The sequence below is a fragment of the Poromitra crassiceps genome, assembly GCF_964638095.1.
Source record: "Poromitra crassiceps genome assembly, chromosome: 26".
Taxonomy (NCBI): Eukaryota; Metazoa; Chordata; class Actinopteri; order Beryciformes; family Melamphaidae; genus Poromitra; species Poromitra crassiceps.
Genome location: NC_139640.1, coordinates 3,009,587 through 3,035,150, shown reverse-complemented (window position 1 = coordinate 3,035,150; position 25,564 = coordinate 3,009,587). Strand labels below are relative to the sequence as shown.

Here is a 25,564-nt window from a genome sequence, read left to right as displayed (position 1 = left end):
TCTCTCTCTCTCTCTTCTCTCTGTCAGGTTTTGATAAGAATATTGAAACTCGCCACGCCACGTGTGTAGGTGTATGTTAATGTGTATGCAAATCGTGTGTGTGTGTGTGTGTGTGTGTGTGTGTGTGTGTGTGTGTGTGTTGACTGACGAGGCTGTAAACAGTGCTATCTGGAAAGACTGCCAAACATTTCCATCACACATCCACTGTAAAGCCCTTTTTAGATTGGCTCAAAACCCCAGTAATATCCACAAACTACCGTCTTTTTCTTTCTAAGCGAGTTGGCTCTCAGGAACATCAGCCTCTCCATCTGTATAACAGAGATCATGTCCATCGGCCACACCTGAAAAGAAGGCGAAGAGGAGGACTTCCATTCCTTTAAAATCAGTCTTTTAGCAACAGTTGTCCCCAGCGTCAGAGATTGCTGCACAGCTGTAGGGAAGTTCAGAGAGGACTCAGAGCAGCCGGAGAGGAGTTCTGCCTCCGGCTGCAGGGTTACTTTGTAGGCCTTAGAGTACCAGTCAAATATTTTGGTCCAGAATGCCGTTAGTGAGGGGCAGAACCAAAAGGCATGACATAGTGTGCCCTCTGACACCTGACACCTGTCACACAGTGGTGAGACAGAAGGGAAGATCTTGTGTAATTTATACTTTGAGTAATGAAGACGGTGAGCAACTATATTGGCCATCTTGATGTATTAATATCCCCTCTCCTCCGCAGGAGCGCCTCCTGCTGTCCATCCTTCCAAAGCACATAGCGGATGAGATGTTGCAGGACATGAAGAAGGAGGCCAGTCAGACACAGAAGGAGATGCAGCAGTTCAACACCATGTACATGTACCGGCACGAACACGTCAGGTGACTTGCTACCTTCTCTTCATTTTGCCACTGTACCTTTCACGGAACCACAATTTCATCCTTTCACGTAAGTTTAAAGACCCCCTAAAGTCACGTTTTAAGATGTATATAAAATACTCTACTTTGAATAATAATTGGTCTCCTGATGGTTTTTCCCATAAAAAACGTTAAATTATCTTGTTAAAATCCTTAAAAGGACTTCCCCTCCTTCTGCCTCGTAAATTAAAGAAAAGCATATTTTTTACTTCAGGGGGTCTTTAACAGAGCAGTTGTTCTCAAAGTGAGTTCCACAATGTAATCCACTGAGAATGATCCCAATTAGAGAATGAAGAATGCCTGCCTTAAAGGAACACTCTGCCCATTTTCAACCAGCTTTGTATCATTAGAACATCAGTAGTATATCAGAAAACTGTAAACTGTTTTGAAGTCTGTCATTTCATTTGACAGTTATTGAGTGTTAAAGTGTGGACCAGTGACATCACTGGTCCACACTAACTCAAATGAATAACTCATTAACTCAAAGCAACTCTCAATAACTGTCAAACTAGATGAATGATGAATAGTTTGACAGTTATTGAGAGTTGCTTTGAGTTAATGAGTTATTAATTTGAGTTAGTGTGGACCAGTGATGTCACTGGTCCACACAACTGTCAAATTAAATGACAGACTTCAAAACAGTTGACAGTTTTCTGATATACTACTGATGTTCTAATGATACAAAGCTGGTTGAAAATGGGCAGAGTGTTCCTTTAAGTTGTTTTTTTAAATCTGAATCAGGGTTGGGGCCAATCATGAACTGAATTATGATGACGGAGACGCTGGCCCGTTTCCCATACCGTCCATTAGAACAACAATATGTAGGAAGTCAAAGTGCTGGTGGAGAAATAGGACATAATTCTTGAATTGACATTACTGTAACAGTGATCATAATAAAGGCATGTCCGGTATGGAAACCAGACATGTATTGTAAATATCTGGTAAGCCTTTGCCTGTTCCACAACACTGTATATTGTCTGCTAGAAGAGCTTAGTGAGCTAGCAGCAGGTGATGTTTAATGCTAACCAGCTGGTTAGTGAGCTAGCAGCAGGTGATGTTAATGCTAACCAGCTGGTTAGTGAGCTAGCAGCAGGTGATGTTAATGCTAACCAGCTGGTTAGTGAGCTAACAGCAGGTGATGTTAATGCTAACCAGCTGGTTAGTGAGCTAGCAGCAGGTGATGTTAATGCTAACCAGCTGGTTAGTGAGCTAACAGCAGGTGCTGTTAATGCTAACCAGCTGGTTAGTGAGCTAGCAGCAGGTGATGTTAATGCTAACCAGCTGGTTAGTGAGCTAGCAGCAGGTGATGTTAATGCTAACCAGCTGGTTAGTGAGCTAGCAGCAGGTGATGTTAATGCTAACCAGCTGGTTAGTGAGCTAGCAGCAGGTGATGTTAATGCTAACCAGCTGGTTAGTGAGCTAGCAGCAGGTGGCGTTATCATCCGCTTTCTCTGCTCACAAAAAGGCTCCAGGCAGCTCTTTCCACAGACAAAAAACGCTGACTAACTGTGCAGCAAGACAGCAGCCAGTTGAAGAAGGCTTCTTCCTTGACTTTATACAAAACAGACATGGAAAACAGAAGCTCATAAATGTAATGTCATTGGTGTGGTGTTGTCCCATCTCTGTCTCTCTCTCTCTGTCTGTCTCTCTCTCTCTGTCTGTCTGTCCTACAGTATTTTGTTTGCAGACATTGTGGGCTTCACCCAGCTGTCCTCCTCATGCAGTGCTCAGGAGCTGGTCAAGCTGCTCAACGAGCTGTTCGCTCGCTTCGACAAGCTGGCCGCGGTAGGTCTCACAGCTAATCACGCATCACCTAACAAGCTGGCCGCGGTAGGTCTCACAGCCAATCACACACCACCTAACAAGATGGTCGCGGTAGGTCTCACAGCCAATCACACACCACCTAACAAGCTGGCCGCGGTACGTCTCACAGCCAATCACAGACCACCTACACTACAGTAACAAGCTGGCCGCGGTACATCTCACAGCCAATCACACATCACCTAACAAGCTGGCTGCGGTATGTCTCATAGCCAATCACACACCACCTAACAAGCTGGCCACGGTACGTCTCACAGCCAATCACACATCACCTAGCAGGTTGTAACTGTATTCCATTACAGTTACAGTTTAAATTGGTGATATTCTGAGTACAGTTACTGTCTTTAAAAATAGATTACTTCAAGGGAATACTGTATGTGTGTGTTTCGTTTCATTTGCTCTAAAATTAGTAAAGCAACCAGGACACAGGCCCTTAATCTGGCTTCCCACCCGCAGACACAGCCAATCGTGCCTGTATGGATGCCCGACCAAGCCGGAGGTAACACGGCGGTGCGAACCTGTGACCCTCGTGTTGGTACAGTAGGCAGGGAATCTACCGCTACAACTACCCAGACGGACGCCCACAAATATGCTTGACTTGACTTGATAGCAGCAGCAAAAGCTAAAAACTTAAAACCTAAAAACGTTTTCTGTCTTGTTAGAAATATCACCAGCTGAGGATCAAGATCCTAGGGGACTGCTACTACTGTATCTGTGGGCTGCCGGACTACAGAGAGGACCACGCTGCCTGCTCCATCAGGATGGGCCTGGCCATGGTGGAGGCCATCTCGTGAGTAGGGGGGGTGAGACAGATTATTAATTCATACACAGGACAAGATGTTACTATCCCTTGTGCCAAAATCCGAGGAAAAACGCCACCCACTGTACAAAAGAGACTTAAAAATTATAGGACAAATAGGAGAAACAAATCCAAAAGATAAACTAAGCTACGCCAGCCTAGAGAGACAAATCCAGAAGGCTTTAAACAGGGCATAGGATGAAAGTGAAGTGGTGGAAGCCGTTATTCGAGCTATCGCCCCAGGAATAAAACTAAGAAGTTACCTGGAAAGCAGAATTGATCTCAAATGATCAGCTTTGAGACAGATATTGAGGACTCATTATATCGAGAAAGATGCTACAGAGCTGTACACTGTGCTGCACTGACGCGCGCTGCTCAGGAACCAAAGGAAACGCCCGTTCAATTTCCTAGTGCGAGCGATGGACCTGAGACAACAAGTTATTTTTGCCTCAGAAAGGGCAAAGACAGGACTGAAATATAGCCCAGAGCTGATTTAAAATCAGTTCCTCCAGACAGATGACTGGTCTCCATGACGACACCATCCGTGCAGACCTAAAACGATACTTATAAGATCCACTGATGGAGGATGAGGTTCCCGCTGGAGAAAATGAACGCTGTCTACAGCCTAGATAGCAGCATACTAGATAGCAGCTGTAAGTGACGAACATGTGGCGGTCGAGCAAAACGGCTCCGCTCATACAAAACACAGTGGAACAAAACGGAAAGAAACAACAAAACGTGACACACTGATGGAAAAATGTGAAAGAATTGATAAGGACAACAACAGTGATGTGGGAGGCAATCCAGAGCCTTACCACTCATATAGCAAGCCTAACCCAAACCTCAAAAGCCACCATCACCATCACCAATGGGAGTGCCCCACCAGCCCAACAGAAAATACGAGCCAAGGCCTGGTGCAACCATCAAACGATGCCGGCAATGTGAGTTGTCAAATCCTGAAGGGAGGTGTAACCACTGTTATAAGTGTGGCAGCAGTGAACACTGGGCTGCAGGCTGTCGTAAGAGGACAATGACCGCAGCCACAACAAACAAAATAGAAATCCGCTCCCCTACTAAAGAACAGTGTTGGGGGTAACTCATTACAAAAGTAACATATTACATGTAATATATTACTTGTAGCAGTAACTCAGTAATATAACTTATTACTTATAGGATTTCAGTAATATTATACAAGTTACTTTGTCAAGTAACTCAAGTTACAAATTGAGTTACATTTGATTAAATCAAAGCACATATTTCAAAAAGATACAATCATTTCCTAATCAAACTGTGTGTTTTTATGCAAATAACCACTACAGATGACAATAACAAAGGAAAAGAAAAACATTTAGAATTTTGGATTGTTGACACTGACTTCAAGGCGGTTGAAATTATTTTTCGGGATGGTTCCGGGGCGGCAATGTCATTCTGCTGCTGCTGTTATTTTGGTGAAAGTAATGCAAAAGTAGTGTAATAAGTAACGAGTTACTCTACACAGAAAGTAATATTGTAAAGTAACGTATTACTTTCAAATGAAAGTAACTAGTAATATGTAGTATATTACATTTTGAAAGTAACTTGCCCAACACTGCTAAAGAACAAACAGGCCCAATGGATCTGCCCCACATTAGACCACCTCTCTCTGGTAAGCAGCAACAAACAGTGAGACTGGTGGGAAAGAGATGTCTAGTCCGAGGTATCACGGGTGGTGTGAATACAACAGTACTGTGGGACAGGGACACACAGGCTCACAAGTGTCGATCGTGAGTTCTAGCTGGAAAAGACAGTATCTACCTGAAGTGGACGTGAGGCCAGTGGAAGAATTACTTGAAGAGGGAGGACTTGATCTTTCAGCAGCCAATGGAACTGTGGAGTTCAGCTTGTCTAAAAATCAATGCCCAATTCAGCCTCCCTCTTTTTGAAGCCTATGCAGAAATTGCATTCTTTCAAATGGCCAGTGGGGGGGGCGCAGTTTGTGTAGCACTCCCCAGGAACATCCATTCAACTCTATGGGAAACGAGCCAACTTCTCTCTCGGTCTATCTCTTAACTAAACACTTTCCAAATGAGTTTATGGTCTGAAAAAACAATTTCAAGTCTTTTTCATGCTCTCATGTCCTCCGTTTTCTAAATGATAGCCCCATTTCGAGGAAAATAGGCGATATACTTCGGATAATGAGAACAGTAATACTTCCGCCCGTTAGAGGCAGCAATGTGCCGCAAGGCATCTAGTCTGCGGAAAGTACACGAATAAGAAAGTTGTTAAGAAACCTAGCAAACAATGCTAGCAGATAGCAAGTCATAGTTTAGCAAATCATCAGAAAATAGCATTACTTTATTATATTTTACTAGTAATGATAACACATTGAACAATTGATAGAGAAATATAGAAAATATAGAAATATAGGATAGAGCAGAGGAGAGAGCAGGAGAAGGGAGGGAGAGCAGGGGGGATGTGAGAGAGGAGAGAGCAGGAAAGTGATGAGGTGGGGAGGGAATGGGAAATGCTGGGGAGTATAGGAGGTGGGGAAGGAGCAGGGGAAGGGGGGAAGAGGAGAGAGCAGGAGAGGGGAGGGAGAGCAGGGGGATGTGGGGGAGGAGAGAGCAGGAAAGTGACGAGGTGGGGAGGGAGTGGGAAATGTTGGGGAGTGGAGGAGGTGGGGAAGGAGGAGGGGAAGGGGGAAAGAGGAGAGAGCAGGAGAGGGGAGGGAGAGCAGGGGGAATGTGAGAGAGGAGAGAGCAGGAAAGTGATGAGGTGAGGAGGGAATGGGAAATGCTGGGGAGTATAGAAGGTGGGGAAGGAGCAGGGGAAGGGGCAAAGAGGAGAGAGCAGGAGAGGGGAGGGGGGAGGGAGAGCAGGGGGATGTGGGGGAGGAGAGAGCAGGAAAGTGATGAGGTGGGGAGGGAGTGGGAAATGTTGGGGAGTGGAGGAGGTGGGGAAGGAGGAGAGAGCAGGAGAGGGGAGGGGGAGGGAGAGCGGGGGGATGTGGGGGAGGAGACTTGAGATTTAAATCTGTGAGTATCTTTTGTTTTGAACATATTTTTGGTTGAAGTCAGATTTCAAAAGTGAAGTCATTTACTCTGCTGATGCTCGTCATTGCAGTGCAGAAAGTGAGTCCAAGTGCAGGACTAGAATTTCCAGATTCTAGTCCTGCACTAGATTTTTTTTTTTTTTTCAAATCAGATATTCGAATATTCTGGGAAAACCTCAATAGAATATTCAAATTTGAAAAAATCAATTTGAAGACAGCCCTACTCTCTCGTGTCGCGCTCTCCCAGCTTTCACACATTACAGTATGTGCACATTTTGTGGAAAAACCATATCACACAAATTATTGCTCAAAGTATAGCCTTTAGACATCTTAAAACATAGTAGAGGGAGTCTCTTGCGCTTCAACCCCTCCACATAGGGAGGTCGGTGCTCTCAGAAGAGGACAAAACACTGGAAAAGGTTCAATGGGCCACTTCAGTAAAGACTGAACCCAAAGAGAGGACTGGAGCACACAAAATCACTAGAAATGATTTAATAATAGGTACAAAGCACTGACGTTTCGATGCACACAGCATCTTCTTCAGAGTCAAACCACATCTTAAAACATGTTTGGAGGGGATCTTTTAAGTTTAATAGTGTTCAAATTATATTAATACTAGATTATCAGGGCGCTACGTGGCCTTCAAATCTAGTTTGGGTATTGTGCTGTGTGTGTTCTGGGCTTTTATTTTGAAGGTCGGTATCGGTTGGCCGCGGTATCGGGGTGTCTGTGTGTGGTGGGGGGTGTCACTGTGTGCGTGCGTGCGTGCTGGTGGGGGGTGTCTGTGTGTGTGTGGTGGGCGTGGTATCGATCGGCCGGCCTGATGTCACTTTTGTGACACAAAACGTGACTCACCCCCCATCCACTAGACAATTTTATTATAGGATGATGACACAAGTTTCAGTTCGCACCAGAACACCCGGTAGAAATACTTTTTACTTTGATACTTTATTACATTTCAGAGCGGGGGGGTACGGTGGTGCAGTGGTAAGCGCTGTCGCCTCACAGCTCGAAGGTCCTGGGTTCGATTCTCACCTGGGACGCTGTGAGCGCTGAAGGAATGCGTGCCCGTCCGCATGTCCTCGAGTGCCCACCGCCCGGGTGGGGTCGTCAAAAGGGCCTTTCTGTGTGGAGTTTGCATGTTCTCCCCGTGCCTCCCGGGGGTTTCCTTCATATAGGAACCCCCTTCACCAAAACATGCAATATCCTGGTTGCTAATGTGGTTCCTCCTCTGGTCGTTAAGGGCGCCTGTTCGGAGGGAGGGGAACCGGTTGGAATAGCGTGATCCTCCCACGTGCTATGTCCTACCGGTGAAGCTTCCTCTGTCAGGTGAAAAGAAGCGGCTGGCTAACTGCCTATGTCTCGGAGGAAGCATGGAGCCAGTTTTGGCTCTCCCCAGATTGGCAGAGGGTGGAGTAGCAACCGGGATAAATAAAAGTAAATTAGCACTAAGGTGGATAAAAAAAAATGGGATAAAAAAAAAAAATTACATTTCAGAGCCTGTACTTTTTTTAAATATTTTTAGTAAAAGTAAGTAAGTAGAAGTAACTGCACTTCTACTTAGGTAAATAATGTGTGTACTTTTCCCGTCTCTGCCCACAGGTACGTCAGAGAAAAAACGGGCACAGAGGTGGACATGCGGGTGGGGGTGCACAGCGGCACAGTGCTGGGGGGCGTGCTGGGGCAGAAGCGCTGGCAGTATGACGTGTGGTCCACCGATGTCACCGTGGCCAACAAGATGGAGGCCGGAGGAATCCCTGGGTAATAATGACTCAACTCAACGCACGCACACTTGATTCTGATGCACTATTTATTCTTTTACTTAAAGGGTGACTAAACCCTAAAACATACTTATTCCTTACAGGGAGCATATACAAATCACATTAAACCCCATAGGGGAAGAGATGCATTGTAACAGATTTAGCCATAGGCTAATTTCCATCTGGAGTCCCTGGGCAGGTGGATACAGAGGCCATTAACTCATTCAGGGCCAATGACGTCTTTGACGTCTTATCAGGAATAGCCCAGAGGGCCAATGACGTGTTTGACGTGTTTTTGTTTTTATTACTGCAGGGCGTAGTTAAAACACTTCCCCAGCCTGTCACATGGTATCAGGTCCCTATCATCTAAGACAACACGTGAACAAACACATACCGCAGCTGTTGTTTTGAAATTGAGCAGGAGGAATATCAGAAAACGATAAGGAGCTTGCCTTGTGCAGACAGGAGAAACCCCATTGAAACGCCCCTCGCGCGCTGCAGGAGCTGGTCGCTTTTCTGTGTGCCAGCCTTCCTGTGTGCCAGCCGGAGAAAACCGGAGAAAGTAATCCACAGATGCGTTTGATCATCGGAGGAATGAGGAAATGATCGATCAGCAGTGATCAGAGGGCGGTGAGGACGTGTTGAATAGCCGAGGGGAAAACGGAGGGAGAATATGACAGGGGGAGACATGGACGAGCAGCACACGAACAGCTACTGTAGGCAGAAGCCCGCTGCCCGTTCTCAAGAGCTTCATGAAATCGCTGGACTGCGTGCCCTCCAGTGTAGTGTCTCTGCTCCAGTGTTGCTCCTGGCCAATCCCGGCGCCACAGGGCGTGGTTATTGCTTATCCTATGTGGGGTTAGAAATCACGCAACGAAGGGGGATCGTGTGTGTGTGTGTGTGTGTGTCTGTGTGTGTGTGTGTGTCTGTCTGTCTGTCTGTCTGTCTGTCTGTCTGTCTGTCTGTCTGTCTGTCTGTCTGTCGGTGTGTCTGTCTGTCTGTCTCTCTGTCTGTCTGTCTGTGTGTCTGTCTGCACACTCACTCACACTGCTGTATTTTTGAATGTAAAAAAAAAAAGCACTTCATGTGTATATATATATATATATATATATTTTTTTTTTCATTTGTGTCATAACGAATAGTATTTACATGTCTGATGTCAATACAGTTCAAAATAAAAGAATTGAGAGCGAGTTCTGCTTGAGAATGTGTATTTTACACAAATTGCATTTGCTCCTGTTTGTCATCTGAGAGAGAGACATTTTGGGTGAAAACAGGGTGTATATAAATGGATATAAGTAGAGTACAGAACATGCTAAAAGCTAACTTTTTTTTTCCTGGTGAACCCAGAGACGTACATCTTCATTTTGAGGTATTGCAAATCACTCTGGTGCTAATAGATAATTTACTGTGGGTCTTGAAAGATGACCAACAATTATGAAAATCTTTGGCCTGTGCTAAATATTGGCAGTCCTAAACTGGCCCTGAATGAGTTAAGAGTTAAGAAAAAAAACACAATAAAATACATAAAGTGTAGAAAGTAGGGAAAGGCCATAGGTTAGTACAAAATAGATGATAGTACAAAAAAATAGAATACATACATGCATACATCTATACAGATGCCAAAAATAAAACACCACACACACACACACACACACACACACACACACACACACACACACACACACACACACACACACACACACCAGACAGTACCACCATGTGGTTAGTGCTGGCAACACTGGTTGCTCAGGAACCACTCCTTAGCTTCACGGGAGAAACTATTGTAGGTTGGAAAGTTTTTTATATTACTGGGTAACTTATTCCTATGGAATTAATATCAATCTTAATTCAAGAGGTTGTTCAAGAAATTTGAGAGCATGATTTATCAATTTCACGTTCATATTTTCGACCCTTGGACTCAAAAACCCCCCGCGTGTGCTCAGATTGACTCTGCTTGTCCTCAAACTTTACGCTCACGCTCAAAACTTTACGCTCACTCTCAAATGTTTTCCTTATGGACAGATTTCATGCACTCACATTCAAATATTATATTTCAGAGAGTCGGCCCTTATTTTCCTATTTCTCCGGAATCAGCGACTGCTCCCTGAATAAAGCCAAACAAGGATCCTTTAGAAATAAGCTTGAATCAAATAAGCAAGCCGTTCTGTTTGAATGATTTACATCACGCTGTAAAGTAGGGGATCTGGCTAAGCCACGATCTGATCCGATTCCGATTCCTGGGGTCACGATCCGATTCCAGAATCGATTCTCGATTCCAACGATTCTCGATTCCAACGATTCTCGATTCCAACGATTCTCGATTCCAGAATCTAGAATCGATTCTCAATTATGTAGTTTTATATTGCAATAACACACAAAGGTATCTAAGACAAAAAATGACAAATGTATTAATGCTGAACTTCAAATTCAACGTCTGAAGTGTTAGTCAGGGCCTAAATTAATTTTGCAAACTAGGGGGAATTCCCCCCTTATGTTCTTCAGATAAGATGGATTTATAGGCTGGGGGGGATCTGTAGACTTTGAGAAGGATTTATAGATTTTGGGGGGAATACATTAACCAGAGTTCTTAAGTGCAAGAGGTGGTGGCACCGTGGCAGTACAGTACACAAATGACATGAACATTTGGACACTTATTCAGCCGGTATCTTGCATGTTGCGTTCAGGTGCACTGTAAAAAAAAAAAAAAAAAAAAAAAACCCTACCTTTACCTTTACCCCTACTGTAAAGCCTGCAGAATATGCCTCTTCCCCAGCAGTCGGTAGGCAAATAACTACCCTTGCCCTTTGATCTCTCTGCATGCCTGGCGCTCAGCCGCGTCCACATCTCCCAGAGCACCATGGAGTGTCTCCACGGGGAGTTCGAGGTGGAGCCCGGGCACGGAGGCGACCGCTGCGACTACCTGAAGGAGCGCGGCATCCACACCTTCCTGGTGCTCGTGCCCAAAGGACCCGTGGGCAAGAACGGCATCAACGGCGTGGTGAGTCATTATGCCAAGGAGATTCTGTTTCAGCTGCGTGAAATACTGGATGTGCTACTCGGCAATTCATTTTTTTTTTACTTACTTTTGTTACTCCAGATCTGTTCAACATTTAAAATCAAGCATGTGATCAGGAACTTAAGGGCGGAAAGGGCGAGGTCAAAATCAGGGAAATGGTGTCATCTCCCATCATGAATGAAAGCATGAAATCCAACGAAAAAATGCCACACTGATAAGAGCGTCCATACAGGCACAAGGCTGTGTCTGCTGGTGTGAAGCCATTGGGGGTATGTGTCCTTGTCACTGCACTAGCGCCTCCTCTGCTCAGTTGGAGCACCTGTTTGGGTGGAGGGGAACTGGGGGGACTGCCATCAGTAGACTCATTTTCAGGACTCGTGACTCGTTGACTGGGACTTGGACTTGAGCGTTTATCCATTTGCACTTGGAAATTGGAGACGAGGACTCGGACTTGTTAATTGATAACTGCAGTTTTTTGTTTTTGTAGTTAACACATTCACTGCCAACAACGTGTAAACACGTTTTCAGAATCCAGCTGTTGACTGCCAACAACGTGTTTACACGTTTTTGGCATCGATTTTTTTTTTTTGACGGTGGGTTGTGCATCTAACCCTTTTACATCTCTTATATAATTATTGGAGCCACCGAACGTTTACAACCCATTCCACCGACCCACTAAGTGGCAACAGTGCTCTCCTGGCTAGAGGAAGGAAAGCATTTTTTTTAACTTGTCACGCCATTCTCACCCCAGCCATTCTCATGAAAATTGATGGGGGAAAACGCTTTATTTTTCGCGCTGATTGCTGGCGATGCGGGATTGCAAATTTACATAATAGATTACAGTTGGAACACACTTTGAAACACGCAGCATAAATATGACCAGAATCGCAAAAGCTTCTCTCAACCAAAACTCCAAGAAGCGAGCAAGTCCATGCCGACTTCCTCAAACAGCGGCCGTGCAGACAGGCACAGGCAGCAGCAAAGCACTTAGACTGTGACGGCCGCTGCAGCCAAGAAGAGGGAGGAGTTGAAGCAACTCTCCATCTCGCTCTCTCCCTCTCTCTCTCTCTCTCTCTCTCGCTCTCTCTCCCTCCCTCCCTCTCTCTCTCTCTCTCTCTCCCTCTCCCCCTCTCACTAGGATTAAACCTAGTGCGTCTCCCTCCCGAGAGGGAGGGAGAGAGAGAGAGAGGGAGGGAGAGCGAGAGGGAGGGAGAGAGAGAGAGAGAGAGGGAGGGAGAGCGAGGGGAAGGGAGAGAGAGAGAGAGAGAGAGAGAGAGCGAGAGGGGGAGGGAGAGAGAGAGAGAGAGAGAGCCAAAAATGAATGGTTAAAGTGACAGTTCTATCGAATTTCACAAAAAGCCGTTTATCTCTGAATATTTTTTCTGATGCTAAAACCATGCTGTATTCAACTGCTAATGCTTACATAACTACTAACTCTACAAACTAACTCTTTTAGACAGAGAAAGTACACATTCTATTAGTACTTTTGAGATATTGTATGTTCACAAACTCCAAGCAGAAAATAATTCTCGGCTCTTGTAAAATGAGCCACAATCCTCAAAAAACGGCTTGGCAGAAGCTACCTACAGCAAGAAAAAAACGGCTGGCAGTCAATGTGTTAATATAGACCCTCATGCCAAATTGAGTCGAAGGCCTTTTCAAAATCTATGAAGCAGGAGAAATTTTTGCATTGATTTTGATTTACATGTTCTCTCTCTCTCTCTCTCTCTCTCTCTCTCTCTCTCTCTCTCTCTCTCTCTCTCTCTCTCTCTCTCTCTCTCTCTCTCTCTCTCTCTCTCTCTCTCTCTCTCTCTCTCTCTCTCTCACACACACACACACTCACACACACACACACACACAGCAACCCATTCTGAGTCACGACCCGCTGCGAGGTAGACAGCTATGTACCAGAGTAGCTCCATGATTTAGGATTTGGGTTGAAACTAATCTCTACAACTTTTTGATGCTTACAATTAGGCACACACGACGCTAAATTAAATAGTTAGAAGTTTTTTTGTGGATTTTGCTTGCCGGAGTCTTTAACAGGCAATGTACAACAGATGCGTTGCGGATCCGGTAAAACTGCCGGATCGACTCTCGGACCATGTTAATAGATGGGCGATACATGAGGTACGGAAAAATTACGCACCTATTCTGTTCTGTCGGATCCCGCATACGTCCGACAGATTACATGAGTGTGGGTCTGTCCGCCGCTGTACCAGAGCCCTACCGCATCTGTTCCGGAGGTGGTGGACATTAGCCCTAACTAAGTTGAATTGTTTCTTGCAAAAGCGCTCCATTAAAGAAACTGAGTGATAATAAATGAAGTCCTTTCATGAAGAGGAGACCTTTCAGTTGCACACTTTCACAGTAATCTCTTGTTACTTCCCGACTCCTTGTTTCCCATTAGAAGCTGTCTGTAACCTCTTCCAATGGAAACTCGCCGATGTTAATCAACACTACAGAGTGCAACGGGAGCGTCAACACCGCTTGCACCACACCAGAGGAACCCGAGGAGCTGGACACTAGGGTAACCCAGGGCCGCCGTCATTGGTTAATTGGTTAATTGGTTAATTAGCAGAGGTGTGACCAAGAGGCTGTTTACACTTGCTTTTAAAATGTGTCTTGGGTGATCGGATCACACGTTTACACGGCTAAATACAAGAGTATAGATTTTGTAGCGTAAATGCTGATGCGTCCTGAGGACACATTGATGGACCTAACTCAACTGACATCCTCTGCATTTGTGTCACTTCCATGCATCTCGGCAGAAATAGCCTGCAATTCATGAAAACAAAATCGGAGTATTTTTGGCGCTACTGAGTAATACTATACAAATACTATTCACCTTATTCACCACGCCCACTTTTTCTCTCTTCCGCGTTCAACGCAAACGTATTTGTTCTTCCGGTTCAGCGCTAGTTGCCTACTGTGGCTAATATTAGCCACTAGTTAGTTATGTTATATGGCAGTAAAATGCCACTGAATGACCAAATTGATATAACTTTTAACCATTTCGAGTAACACTGTTTCCATACGGATCACCAGCGTTAGTTTGTTGTTTATAACGTGGCTATATTCATAACGTTTCTATCTCGGATGCGTTATTTCGAATCCCACATAGGTTACGCCTGGCGCAACCTATGTGGGTTTCAGGACGAAACAATCTAACATCATCTTTAGAGCACCATATTCCTGGAATGCAAGTTTAACTAAATAGTTACATGTCCTCTGCATTCTACATAAAATTAAGATATTACGGGTTGTTTTATTTTGTATGTTACATACTTATTGGCCAAGATATGTTAGTTTATGGGGGAGTAATTCTGCCAGTTTAGGAGGGGAGTGTGGGCGGCCATCTTGCCTGCGGGGTTTTTGGCAAGTCTAAAACGGAAATACTATTACGAAATGACGTAATGCGGAAGCGTCCATGTGTGGGCAAAGAATAAGGTGAATAGGAAGCATTATTTTAAGCATGGGGGTGGCGACTTTATGGTGGCGACCTGCTACAGTAGAAAGTTGGTTCGATAATGCTGAATGTGTGCTGACTGTGTGTCAGCGATATATGAGGTTAAAAACAACATCGCATTTGGACTTTGCAAAAGGAAATGATGTAGGAGCCTGTAAATTGTGATGGAGGCTTTCGAGCAGCTTTAGCTTGTTTTAATAAATCGCCGTCACAAGAACATCTGCATACACTGTCGTCTGTCGAGCTCTGTCAAAGTCAAGTAGCCTTCCCCTTTCTACCAGCATTACCGTATATGACACAGTATATGCACAAGCGATTAGACTGTATACGACACTGTATTATGACAAAGCCTACTTGTTTATTTGCATATACAGCGGGGGAGTGAGATCCAACCACAAGTGGTCATTGTCGCTGTCCACTTATGATCCGATTGCCCAAGACACAAAACCCAGTGTAAACAGCCTCCAAGTCAGCTTGGCCCCAGTCCCAAGTCAGTGTCAAGTCTTCAGGCACAAGTCTCAAGTCAAGTCCCAAGTCTAAAATGTAGATTACCAAGTCAAGCCCATTTCATTCAAGTCAAATCTCAAGTCTAAATGTAGAACAGCAAGTCAAGTCAATACGAGTCCAGTATCAAATTATAACTATATGTTCAATGCAATGGGGTTTTAATAGGATAGAACTTGGTAAGAACCTCATGACTTTGATTTCTATAATCAGTTTCAACTTCAATCAATTCAATCATTCCAAAATTCAGAAAACTGCATTTAAATGCAGTCGTCTGCTGGAACAAATCTCATCACTTTCGATCCAAGTCATTTACACAAACACAAGATCTCTCAAGTTAAGACTTTAGAAACCTTTTCAAGTCAGTCAAGTCCCAAGTCAAGTCTCAAGTTTTCTCTTCATGCATCAAGTCAAACCTCAAGCAATTAAAATTGTGACTTAAGTCTCCACCTCTGTAAATTAAAATTGTGTTAATATAAAAACATATCGGTCTTGTTGGGATTTGCAGGTTGTAAATCCGTCGTTTCCTAACCCGCGGCGGCGTCTGCGTCTGCGGGACCTGGCTGAGAGGGTGATGGACGCCCAGGAGAACGAGCAGGAGCTCAACAAACTCCTCAACGAGGCTCTGCTGGAGAGGGAGACCATACAGGCGTAAGTCCATTTATTTATTTCAGATTTATTTCACGGGGACAATGCACATTAATACACATAAAATGTAAATGTGCCAGAGTTAGAAGCCAGAAGGCTATTTTACATCAGCTGTTCCTGGACTGGTCTTAAGAGGTCACCCTGTCCTGCCAGTACCCGACCTAGCGGTTGCCGCCATCTTGCCACTTCAATACCGCCCTCTGCTGGAGAGGGAGACCGACCGTACAGGCGTAAGTAAAGAACTCTCTCTGCTAGAGATAGAGACCGTACAGTTGTACGTAAAGACTGCCCTCTGCTGGAGAGGGAGACTGTACAGGTGGAATTAAAGACCGCCCTCTGCTGGAGAGGGAGACTGTACAGGTGGAATTAAAGACCGCCCTCTGCTGGAGAGGGAGACTGTACAGGTGGAATTAAAGACCGCCCTCTGCTGGAGAGGGAGACGTATGGTCAGGCACAATGGTGTAAAGTGACACATCCGCTCCGTTGGCCCTGTGTGTGTCCAGTCTGTGCCTCTGAGGTTCCTCTGTGTTTCAGGCTGAAGGGGAGGTACACCCACCCTGTGTCTCTGAGGTTCCTCTGTGTTTCAGGCTGAAGGGGAGGCACACCCACCCTGTGTCTCTGAGGTTCCTCTGTGTTTCAGGCTGAAGGGGAGGTACACCCACCCTGTGTCTCTGAGGTTCCTCTGTGTTTCAGGCTGAAGGGGAGGTACACCCACCCTGTGTCTCTGAGGTTCCTCTGTGTTTCAGGCTGAAGGGGAGGCACACCCACCCTGTGTCTCTGAGGTTCCTCTGTGTTTCAGGCTGAAGGGGAGGCACACCCACCCTGTGTCTCTGAGGTTCCTCTGTGTTTCAGGCTGAAGGGCAGGCACACCCACCCTGTGTCTCTGAGGTTCCTCTGTGTTTCAGGCTGAAGGGGAGGTACACCCACCCTGTGTCTCTGAGGTCCCTCTGTGTTTCAGGCTGAAGGGGAGGCACACCCACCCTGTGTCTCTGAGGTTCCTCTGTGTTTCAGGCTGAAGGGCAGGCACACCCACCCTGTGTCTCTGAGGTTCCTCTGTGTTTCAGGCTGAAGGGCAGGCACACCCACCCTGTGTCTCTGAGGTTCCTCTGTGTTTCAGGCTGAAGGGCAGGCACACCCACCCTGTGTCTCTGAGGTTCCTCTGTGTTTCAGGCTGAAGGGCAGGCACACCCACCCTGTATCTCTGAGGTTCCTCTGTGTTTCAGGCTGAAGGGGAGGCACACCCACCCTGTATCTCTGAGGTTCCTCTGTGTTTCAGGCTGAAGGGCAGGCACACCCACCCTGTGTCTCTGAGGTTCCTCTGTGTTTCAGGTTGAAGGGCAGGCACACTTTACTTTACTTTACTTTATGTCATTTAGCAGACGCTTTTGTCCAAAGCGACTTACAATGCAATACAATACAGTGCAGTACAATATACAATCAAAGAATACACATTATCAGCAACAATACAGAAAAATATATCACGCAATGAACAAGGTAAAAAACAACAAATACTTATAAAAGTATCACTAATAAAGACACAGCAAACATTAAGCACGGTGAACAATTAACAACTGAAAAAGTAGCACTCTACTGTAGCGCTTTCAGCGCTCTACTGAAAGGTCTGATCCGGAAGGGCCAAAATATAGTCCAAATAGGTGTGTCTTAAGTCTCCGACGGAAAATAGGCAGTGTTTCAGCTGAACTGACCGAAAGGGGGAGCTCATTCCACCACCTTGGCGCTAAAGAGGAAAAGAGTCGGGATCTAGATGAGCGACCGCCGATTGATGGAGGGGCTAGACGGACAGGACGGGTGGAGGTACGGAGAGAGCTGTGCAGTGGTTGGAGCTTGACCATGGACTGTAGATATATAGGGGCTGACCGGTGGAGTGCCCTGTAGGCCAGTACCAGAGACTTGAATCTGATGCGTGAAAGAATGGGAAGCCAGTGGAGTTTATGGAGGAGGTGAGTGACGTGAGAGAATTTGGGCAGGTTATATACCAGACGGGCTGCAGAGTTTTGAATTAATTGAAGAGGTCGGATGGCAGAAGCAGGTAACCCTGCCAACAGAACATTGCAATAATCCATGCGGGAGAGAACCAATGCCTGGACCAGGAGTTGAGTCGCCTCTATTGAGAGACAGGACCGAATCCTACGGATGTTGTAGAGTGAAAATCTGCAGGCACGGGCAGTGGCTGCGATGAAGGCTGAGTTTGATAGCTGGTTATCCAGGATTACGCCAAGGTTTTTTACTGTTTGAGAGGGCAATATGGTAGTGTTTTCAATGGAGATGGAGAGGTCACTGAGAGGACAGTCTTTAGCCGGGAGGAAGAGGAGCTCAGTTTTATCAATGTTCAATTTGAGATGGTGTGCGGACATCCAGGCTGCAATGTCATTGAGGCAGGAGGCAAGGCGGGCTACAATTTGGGTGTCAGAGGGGGGGAAAGAAAGGAAAAGTTGCGTGTCATCGGCGTAACAATGGTAAGAGAAACCGTGAGAGGCTATCACATGGCCGAGCGATCTGATGTATAAAAGAAAAAGGAAAGGGCCCAGGACTGAGCCCTGGGGTACACCAGTGGGAAGAGTGGAGGGTCGAGAAAGGGCACCTCGCCATAACACCTGGTATGAGCGATCGGAAAGATAAGAAGTGAACCAAGAAAGTGCAGAACCAGAAACACCCAGGTGAGAGAGAGTAGAGAGAAGGATTTGGTGATTTACGGTGTCAAAAGCTGCTGATAGATCTAGAAGAACAAGGACAGAGGAGAGGGATGAGGATTTGGCAGAATGTAAGGCATGAGTGACTGAGAGGAGGGCTGTCTCGGTGGAGTGATATGGCTTGAAACCTGATTGTAGGGGATCTAATAGATTGTTCTGGGAGAGATAAAGTGAGAGTTGATCTGAGACTGCACGTTCGAGGGTTTTGGATATGAAGGAGAGAAGGGACACGGGACGGTAGCTATGGGTGGTGGAGGGGTCTAGAGAACACCCTGTGTCTCTGAGGTTCCTCTGTGTTTCAGGCTGAAGGGCAGGCACACCCACCCTGTATCTCTGAGGTTCCTCTGTGTTTCAGGCTGAAGGGGAGGCACACCCACCCTGTATCTCTGAGGTTCCTCTGTGTTTCAGGCTGAAGGGCAGGCACACCCACCCGGTGTCTCTGAGGTTCCTGGACTCGGAGCTGGAGACACGTTTCTCTGTGGAGAAGGAGAAGCAGAGTGGAGCTGCCTTCAGCTGCTCCTGCGTCGTCCTCCTCTGCACAGCTGTCATGGAGGCGCTCATAGACCCCCGGTGAGTTCACAAGGCCAGGGCTCTCATTTATCAAACTGTGCGTATAGGATCCCTACTAAGGATGAACTGAAAGATTATCCAGTGCGCTCAGCTGCATGCAATTTCCCTGTTCAATTGAGAATCAGGATCATTTATATCCGTCATGTGGTATTTATATATATATATATTCAAGTTTATTCATTTAGGAAAAACCCCTTGAGATTAATCGAGGGGGTCCACATGCAAAAACAAGATTCAAGGAAGTTACAATTTAAATCAGAAGAGACAAGACAAACAAGACAAAAGAGAACTACGGCAATTAACACCCAAGTATCAGTTGGATAATATAGCAAAAGAAATAAAAAATAAAATAAAAATAAACCAAAATAAGAATCAGTAATACGTATCGTATTTTCAGTGAACTGTACAGAACATGTACAATAGCACATATATATATATATATATATATATATATATATATATATATATATATATATATATATATATACATATTTACACAAGCTAGGGCATTCACGACTAGTGAATTTTACTAGTCGACTAGTCATCCCTAAAGGCAGTCGACTAGTCGTTTAAAAAAAAAAAAAAAAAAAAAAAAAGCCACATTTCCCCCCCCAACCCACGTTGACCATCACAGCGGACCAGGTGAGGAATCAGCTTATGAGGCTACACACAAGGAAAGCAGCTGGCCCGGATGGCGTCAGCCCCATGGTGCTTAAAGCCTGTGCCCCCCAGCTGTGTGATGTACTACAGCTGATCTTCAACAAGAGCCTGAGTCTCCAAAGGGTCCCCGTGATGTGGAAAATGTCCTGTATCGTTCCTGTACCTAAAAAGCCCACCTTGACAACCCGGCCAGCACTGTGAGAGTCATGTTCTTTGACTTCTCCAGTGCTTTCAACACCATCAGGCCGGCTCTACTGGGTGAGAAGCTGACAGCGATGCGGGTGGATGCCCCCCTGGTGGCCTGGATTGTGGACTACCTGTCTGGCAGACCACAGTATGTGCGCCTGCAGAACTGTGTGTCAGACAGAGTGGTCAGCAATACCGGAGCACCACAGGGGACGGTCTTCTCTCCCTTCTTCTTCACCATCTACACCACGGACTTCACCTACCAGACAGAGTCTTGCCACCTTCAGAAGTTCTCTGACGACTCTGCGATAGTGGGATGTATCAAAGATGGCGATGAAGATGAGTATCGGGATGTGGTGGCCAACTTTGTCACATGGTGTGAGCTGAACCACCTGCAGCTCAATGTGTCAAAGACAAAGGAGCTGGTGGTGGACCTGAGGAGGGTCAAGGCTCCGGTGACCCCTGTTTCAATCCACGGGGTCAGTGTCGACATAGTGGAGGATTACAAGTACCTTGGAGTGTACATTGACAATAAACTAGACTGGGCTAAGAACTCTGATGCACTCTACAAGAAGGGGCAAAGCCGTCTCTACTTCCTGAGACGGCTGAGGTCCTTCAACGTCTGCCGGACCATGCTGAGGATGTTCTATGAGTCGGTAGTGGCTAGTGCCTTCCTGTATGCTATTGTGTGCTGGGGCAGCAGGCTGAAGGCAGCGGACGCCAACAGACTCAACAAACTGATCCGTAAGGCCAGAGACATTGTGGGGCTGGATCTGGGCTCTCTGACTGCGGTGTCAGAGAAGAGAACGTTGTCCAGGCTACGCTCCATCATGAGCAATGACTCGCACCCACTCCACGGCGTGCTAGTCAAACACAGGAGTACGTTCAGTGAGAGGCTCATCCCTCCTAGATGCAATACGGAGAGGCACAGGAAATCATTCCTGCCTGTGGCCATTGGTCTATTTAATGCCTCTCTTAAAAGAGCACCTCGGAGACGCTCAGTCTCCCTGAGACTGTACATGTAGACTTCATGGCACAATTCAAACGCCGTTCACCACCATTCATATTTTTCCAGACGCTGGTTCATAACTGAAACAGGAAGTGAGGCCGATTTTGGCTCTCTATTAGCACACATGTGACTGTACAGAATCTGCTCATGTTGATTGGACCTCCTTAAAGATCCTTGTCTCTCATGTTTCCGTGTTGTGGAACAGGCTAATCGCAAACTACATCACCTTCACTGTGGGAGAAGTCCTGCTGCTTGTCCTGACTCTCTGCTCTCTGGCCGCCATCTTCCCCAGAGTGAGTAACCGTGAAATTCAGAAGCCAATGAGATTATCTTTTTGCACATCAAAAACAAAAACAATAAACTAAGCATGTAAACGAAGCTATACAATACAAATTATGTTTATGTATGACAGTAACACCATTGAGAATGTTCTTCTCAGTATCTAAATGGTAGGGCCTTCAGGGCCTGCAAGACAGCCTGAAGACATTTAAGACTTTTTCAGGGCCTGCAAGACAGCCGGATAGTCTTGCAAAAACACTGCCATTATAAACATCAAAATAATCCTAGGATTTGGCGTACTATGGTGTGACAGTGCATGCGTTATTTGGTGTGTTCATCTTAACCAACCAGCAGTGTTTTAGATGTAACGATGACACAATGCATGGCTGCTATCTTATGTAAAGTGTGGTAAAGTACAGGCTTGATTGGTCCAGCACTGTTGATCCAACCTTGTCAACCAGGTCATGGAGATTCAAAGTTATTGACATCTAGAGTTATGCAGCCAATATTGACCCTAACAGGCAGCACCCACCCCCAGGCTTAGCACCCCCTGTGCATTGCACGCACACATATGCACGCACGCATGTACACACACACACACACACACACACACACACACACACACACACACACACACACACACACACACACACACACACACACACACACAGAGCCAGTCTGTGCTGTGAAAACGCAGACTCATTTCACTTCCTATCAATATTCACTCAATATTCAATATTCAACAGCAATCCGATGGGACACAACCGTTCATTAACAGAATCACACGTGCGCATGAATGCAGTCACATGCAGGTGCAAACAGAGCATCTATGCAAACAGACTGTAGGCACCGGCGCGGGAAGTGGGGAGCTGCCGGGGCTGCAGCCCACCCCTGGTGGCGGCTGCAGCCCCTGCACCTTTCTGACGCAGCCCCCCTCAGCCCCCCTGGATTTTCACTTGGCAATAACTTTAAAAAATAAGAAATTTGAATTAAAAACAAAAACATAGTATAAACTCTTTTATACTATGGGTAGAATGTTTTAAAAGAGACTATAAAATATATAGCCTATTTATTGAGGAGTGCTTTTATTGTGAAATTCCTCCTCACGAACTGGATCTTCCAAATCCACTTCACGTCCGTGACTTGACACATAGCAGCAAGCAGCAGAATGCCCGCCAGCAGTAATGTAAACATTTCAGAAAAGTAAAGTGCGCCAGTTTGGGGTATCAAAAAATCGTATTGTCTCTCGCCGTTTACCACCATTCATATTTTTTCAGCCTCTGGTTCATAGCTGAAGCAGAAAGTGACACCGACTTTGGCTGTCTATAGGTTAGATTCTTTTGCTGTTCAGTTATGCGGATAACATCGGATTTGAATTGCCTGCCTGCACATAGCCTAACTCTTCAAAAAGAAAAAAGAAATACAAATGTTTAAAGGAGCTCTGACTGGTATGTTTGTGTTAGGTCTTTCCCAAGAAGCTGGTGTCTTTCTCCACCTGGATCGACCACACGCGCTGGGCTCGTAACACCTGGGCCATGGCAGCCATCTTCATCCTCACCGTGGCCGACATTGTGGACATGGTGAGCAAAGCTCCGCCTTTTCTCAGCTTCCAGGCATGTCGACGAGTTGTAGCAACAGTGATGGGAAGTAACTAAGTATATATACTTCATTACTGTAATTAAGTAGCATTTTCAGGTATCTGTACTTTACTGAGTATTTATTTTTCTGATGAATCTTTACTTTTAGTAAGTGTACTTTCTACTGCTAGTGCTTACAGTTTCAAAACAGGCTTGCTACTTTAGTTTTAATGCACGGCAGACAAAAATGAAGTAACGTTTGTCTGTCTCTCTCGTCTTGCACTCTCCCGGCTTTCATGCATTATGTGCACCTTTTTTGGTGGAAAAATCATATCACACAAATGATTAATCAAAGTATAGTTTGTATACTGTGCATCTAAAAACATGTTTGGAGGGGATCAAGCTTAATAGTGATTGAATTATATTATGAGGTGAGTTTCAGTTAGTTTTGTGCAAAAACAGACGAAATGTTCTGTGGTCTATTAAGTTTTTCTTATGGAAAGACTGTGTTTTTTTGTCATCACGTGACGTCTCTGAGGAAGACTGCAGGAAGCAGCAGTTGAAACTGTCAGGTATGACAAAAAACACACAGTCTTTCCATAAGAAAAACGTAATAGTTAATAATAGATAGACGAAATGAACCTGTTTGGATTGTTCTGTGGTCTCTCGTGATTCTGAATATAGCTGAATCGCTCTTTTCCTTTCTCCCCCGGCGTCTAGCTGAGTTGTTTGCCTCTAGTGGCAGACTCCGGCAGCACCACCACAGCGTCCCCTCCCTCCCCCTACCCCTCGTCGGGCTGCAGGGAGAGCCCGGAGTACTACAGCTACATCGCCGTGCTGGCCCTCATGGCCACCACCATGCTGGTGCAGGTCAGCCACATGGTCAAGCTCACGCTGATGCTGCTCATCACGCTGGCCACTGGCATCGTCAACATCTACAGCTGGAGGGACATCTACGACCGCTACGACCACGCCCGCTTCCAACACTACAGGTGAGCTACGACCACGCCCGCTTCCAACACTGCAGGTGAGCTACGACAACGCCCGCTTCCGACACTACAGGTGAGCTACGACCACGCCCGCTTCCAACACTGCAGGTGAGCTACGACCACGCCCGCTTCCAACACTGCAGGTGAGCTACGACCACGCCCGCTTCCAACACTGCAGGTGAGCTACGACCACGCCCGCTTCCAACACTACAGGTGAGCTACGACCACGCCCGCTTCCAACACTACAGGTGAGCCGCGACCACGCCCGCTTCCGACACTACAGGTGAGCTCCGACCACGCCCGCTTCCAACACTGCAGGTGAGCTATGACCACGCCCGCTTCCAACACTACAGGTGAGCTACGACCACGCCCGCTTCCCACACTACAGGTGAGCTACGACCACGCCCGCTTCCAACACTGCAGGTGAGCTACGACCACGCCCGCTTCCCACACTACAGGTGAGCTACGACCACGCCCGCTTCCAACACTACAGGTGAGCTACGACCACGCCCGCTTCCAACACTACAGGTGAGCTACGACCACGCCCGCTTCCAACACTGCAGGTGAGCTACGACCACGCCCGCTTCCAACACTGCAGGTGAGCTACGACCACGCCCGCTTCCAACACTGCAGGTGAGCTACGACCACGCCCGCTTCCAACACTACAGGTGAGCTACGACCACGCCCGCTTCCAACACTACAGGTGAGCCGCGACCACGCCCGCTTCCAACACTACAGGTGAGCTACGACCACGCCCGCTTCCAACACTGCAGGTGAGCTATGACCACGCCCGCTTCCAACACTACAGGTGAGCTACGACCACGCCCGCTTCCCACACTACAGGTGAGCTACGACCACGCCCGCTTCCAACACTGCAGGTGAGCTACGACCACGCCCGCTTCCCACACTACAGGTGAGCTACGACCACGCCCGCTTCCAACAGTACAGGTGAGCTACGACCACGCCCGCTTCCAACACTACAGGTGAGCTACGACCACGCCCGCTTCCAACACCACTACAGGTGAGCTGCGACCACGCCCGCTTCCAACACTACAGGTGAGCTACGACCACGCCCGCTTCCAGCACTACAGGTGAGCCGCGACCACGCCCGCTTCCAACACTACAGGTGAGCTACGACCACGCCCGCTTCCAACACTGCCGGTGAGCTACGACCACGCCCGCTTCCAACACTACAGGTGAGAGGGACGCTACTGTGCTCTGTGTCTTATGTTTCCATCCATCCGTCAGGACAACTGTCAGTTTGGAATAAACTAGAAGTGCACACGGAGAGCGCAGGCCAAGGCCAATACTCCAGTCCGCTATCTATAGTATGCAAATTTTGTGAGTCGGATCAGAACGCTATCCCCGACCCGACCACATACACCTAGCCCCTCCCCCTACCCACCCCTCGAACCCCGACTCTCTACGACCTTCTTAACCTTAGCTACGGCCCCTTTTCCCTAGCCACGCCCACATTCCTGACCACGCCCCATCCCACAACCCGCATACCTCTAGCCACTCCCCCTACTACTCACCCTCGAATCCTGACTCTCTACGACCTTCCTAAGTAAGTTTTATTTGACAATTTAAAACACACATAATACTGCTTCACAGAAGACAGACATTATGAAACATAAAAAA

At 46.5% G+C, this 25,564-nt stretch overlaps 1 protein-coding gene across 1 annotated transcript in view; it reads left to right on the top strand.

Moving 5' to 3' along the window:
• The window catches only part of adcy3a (adenylate cyclase 3a), a gene marked incomplete at its 5' end in the record, with an annotated part of 61,715 nt that overhangs the window by 9,749 nt on the left and 26,402 nt on the right, over positions 1-25,564 (top strand). Inside the window, 11 exons of the mRNA XM_083661320.1 lie at positions 719-855; positions 2,565-2,676; positions 3,375-3,502; positions 8,145-8,303; positions 11,138-11,303; positions 13,732-13,851; positions 15,803-15,945; positions 19,062-19,223; positions 21,284-21,371; positions 22,821-22,937; positions 23,655-23,926. Of these exons, the coding sequence (XP_083517446.1) occupies positions 719-855; positions 2,565-2,676; positions 3,375-3,502; positions 8,145-8,303; positions 11,138-11,303; positions 13,732-13,851; positions 15,803-15,945; positions 19,062-19,223; positions 21,284-21,371; positions 22,821-22,937; positions 23,655-23,926 (1,604 nt within the window). The remainder of the gene's footprint in view (positions 1-718; positions 856-2,564; positions 2,677-3,374; positions 3,503-8,144; positions 8,304-11,137; positions 11,304-13,731; positions 13,852-15,802; positions 15,946-19,061; positions 19,224-21,283; positions 21,372-22,820; positions 22,938-23,654; positions 23,927-25,564) is intronic.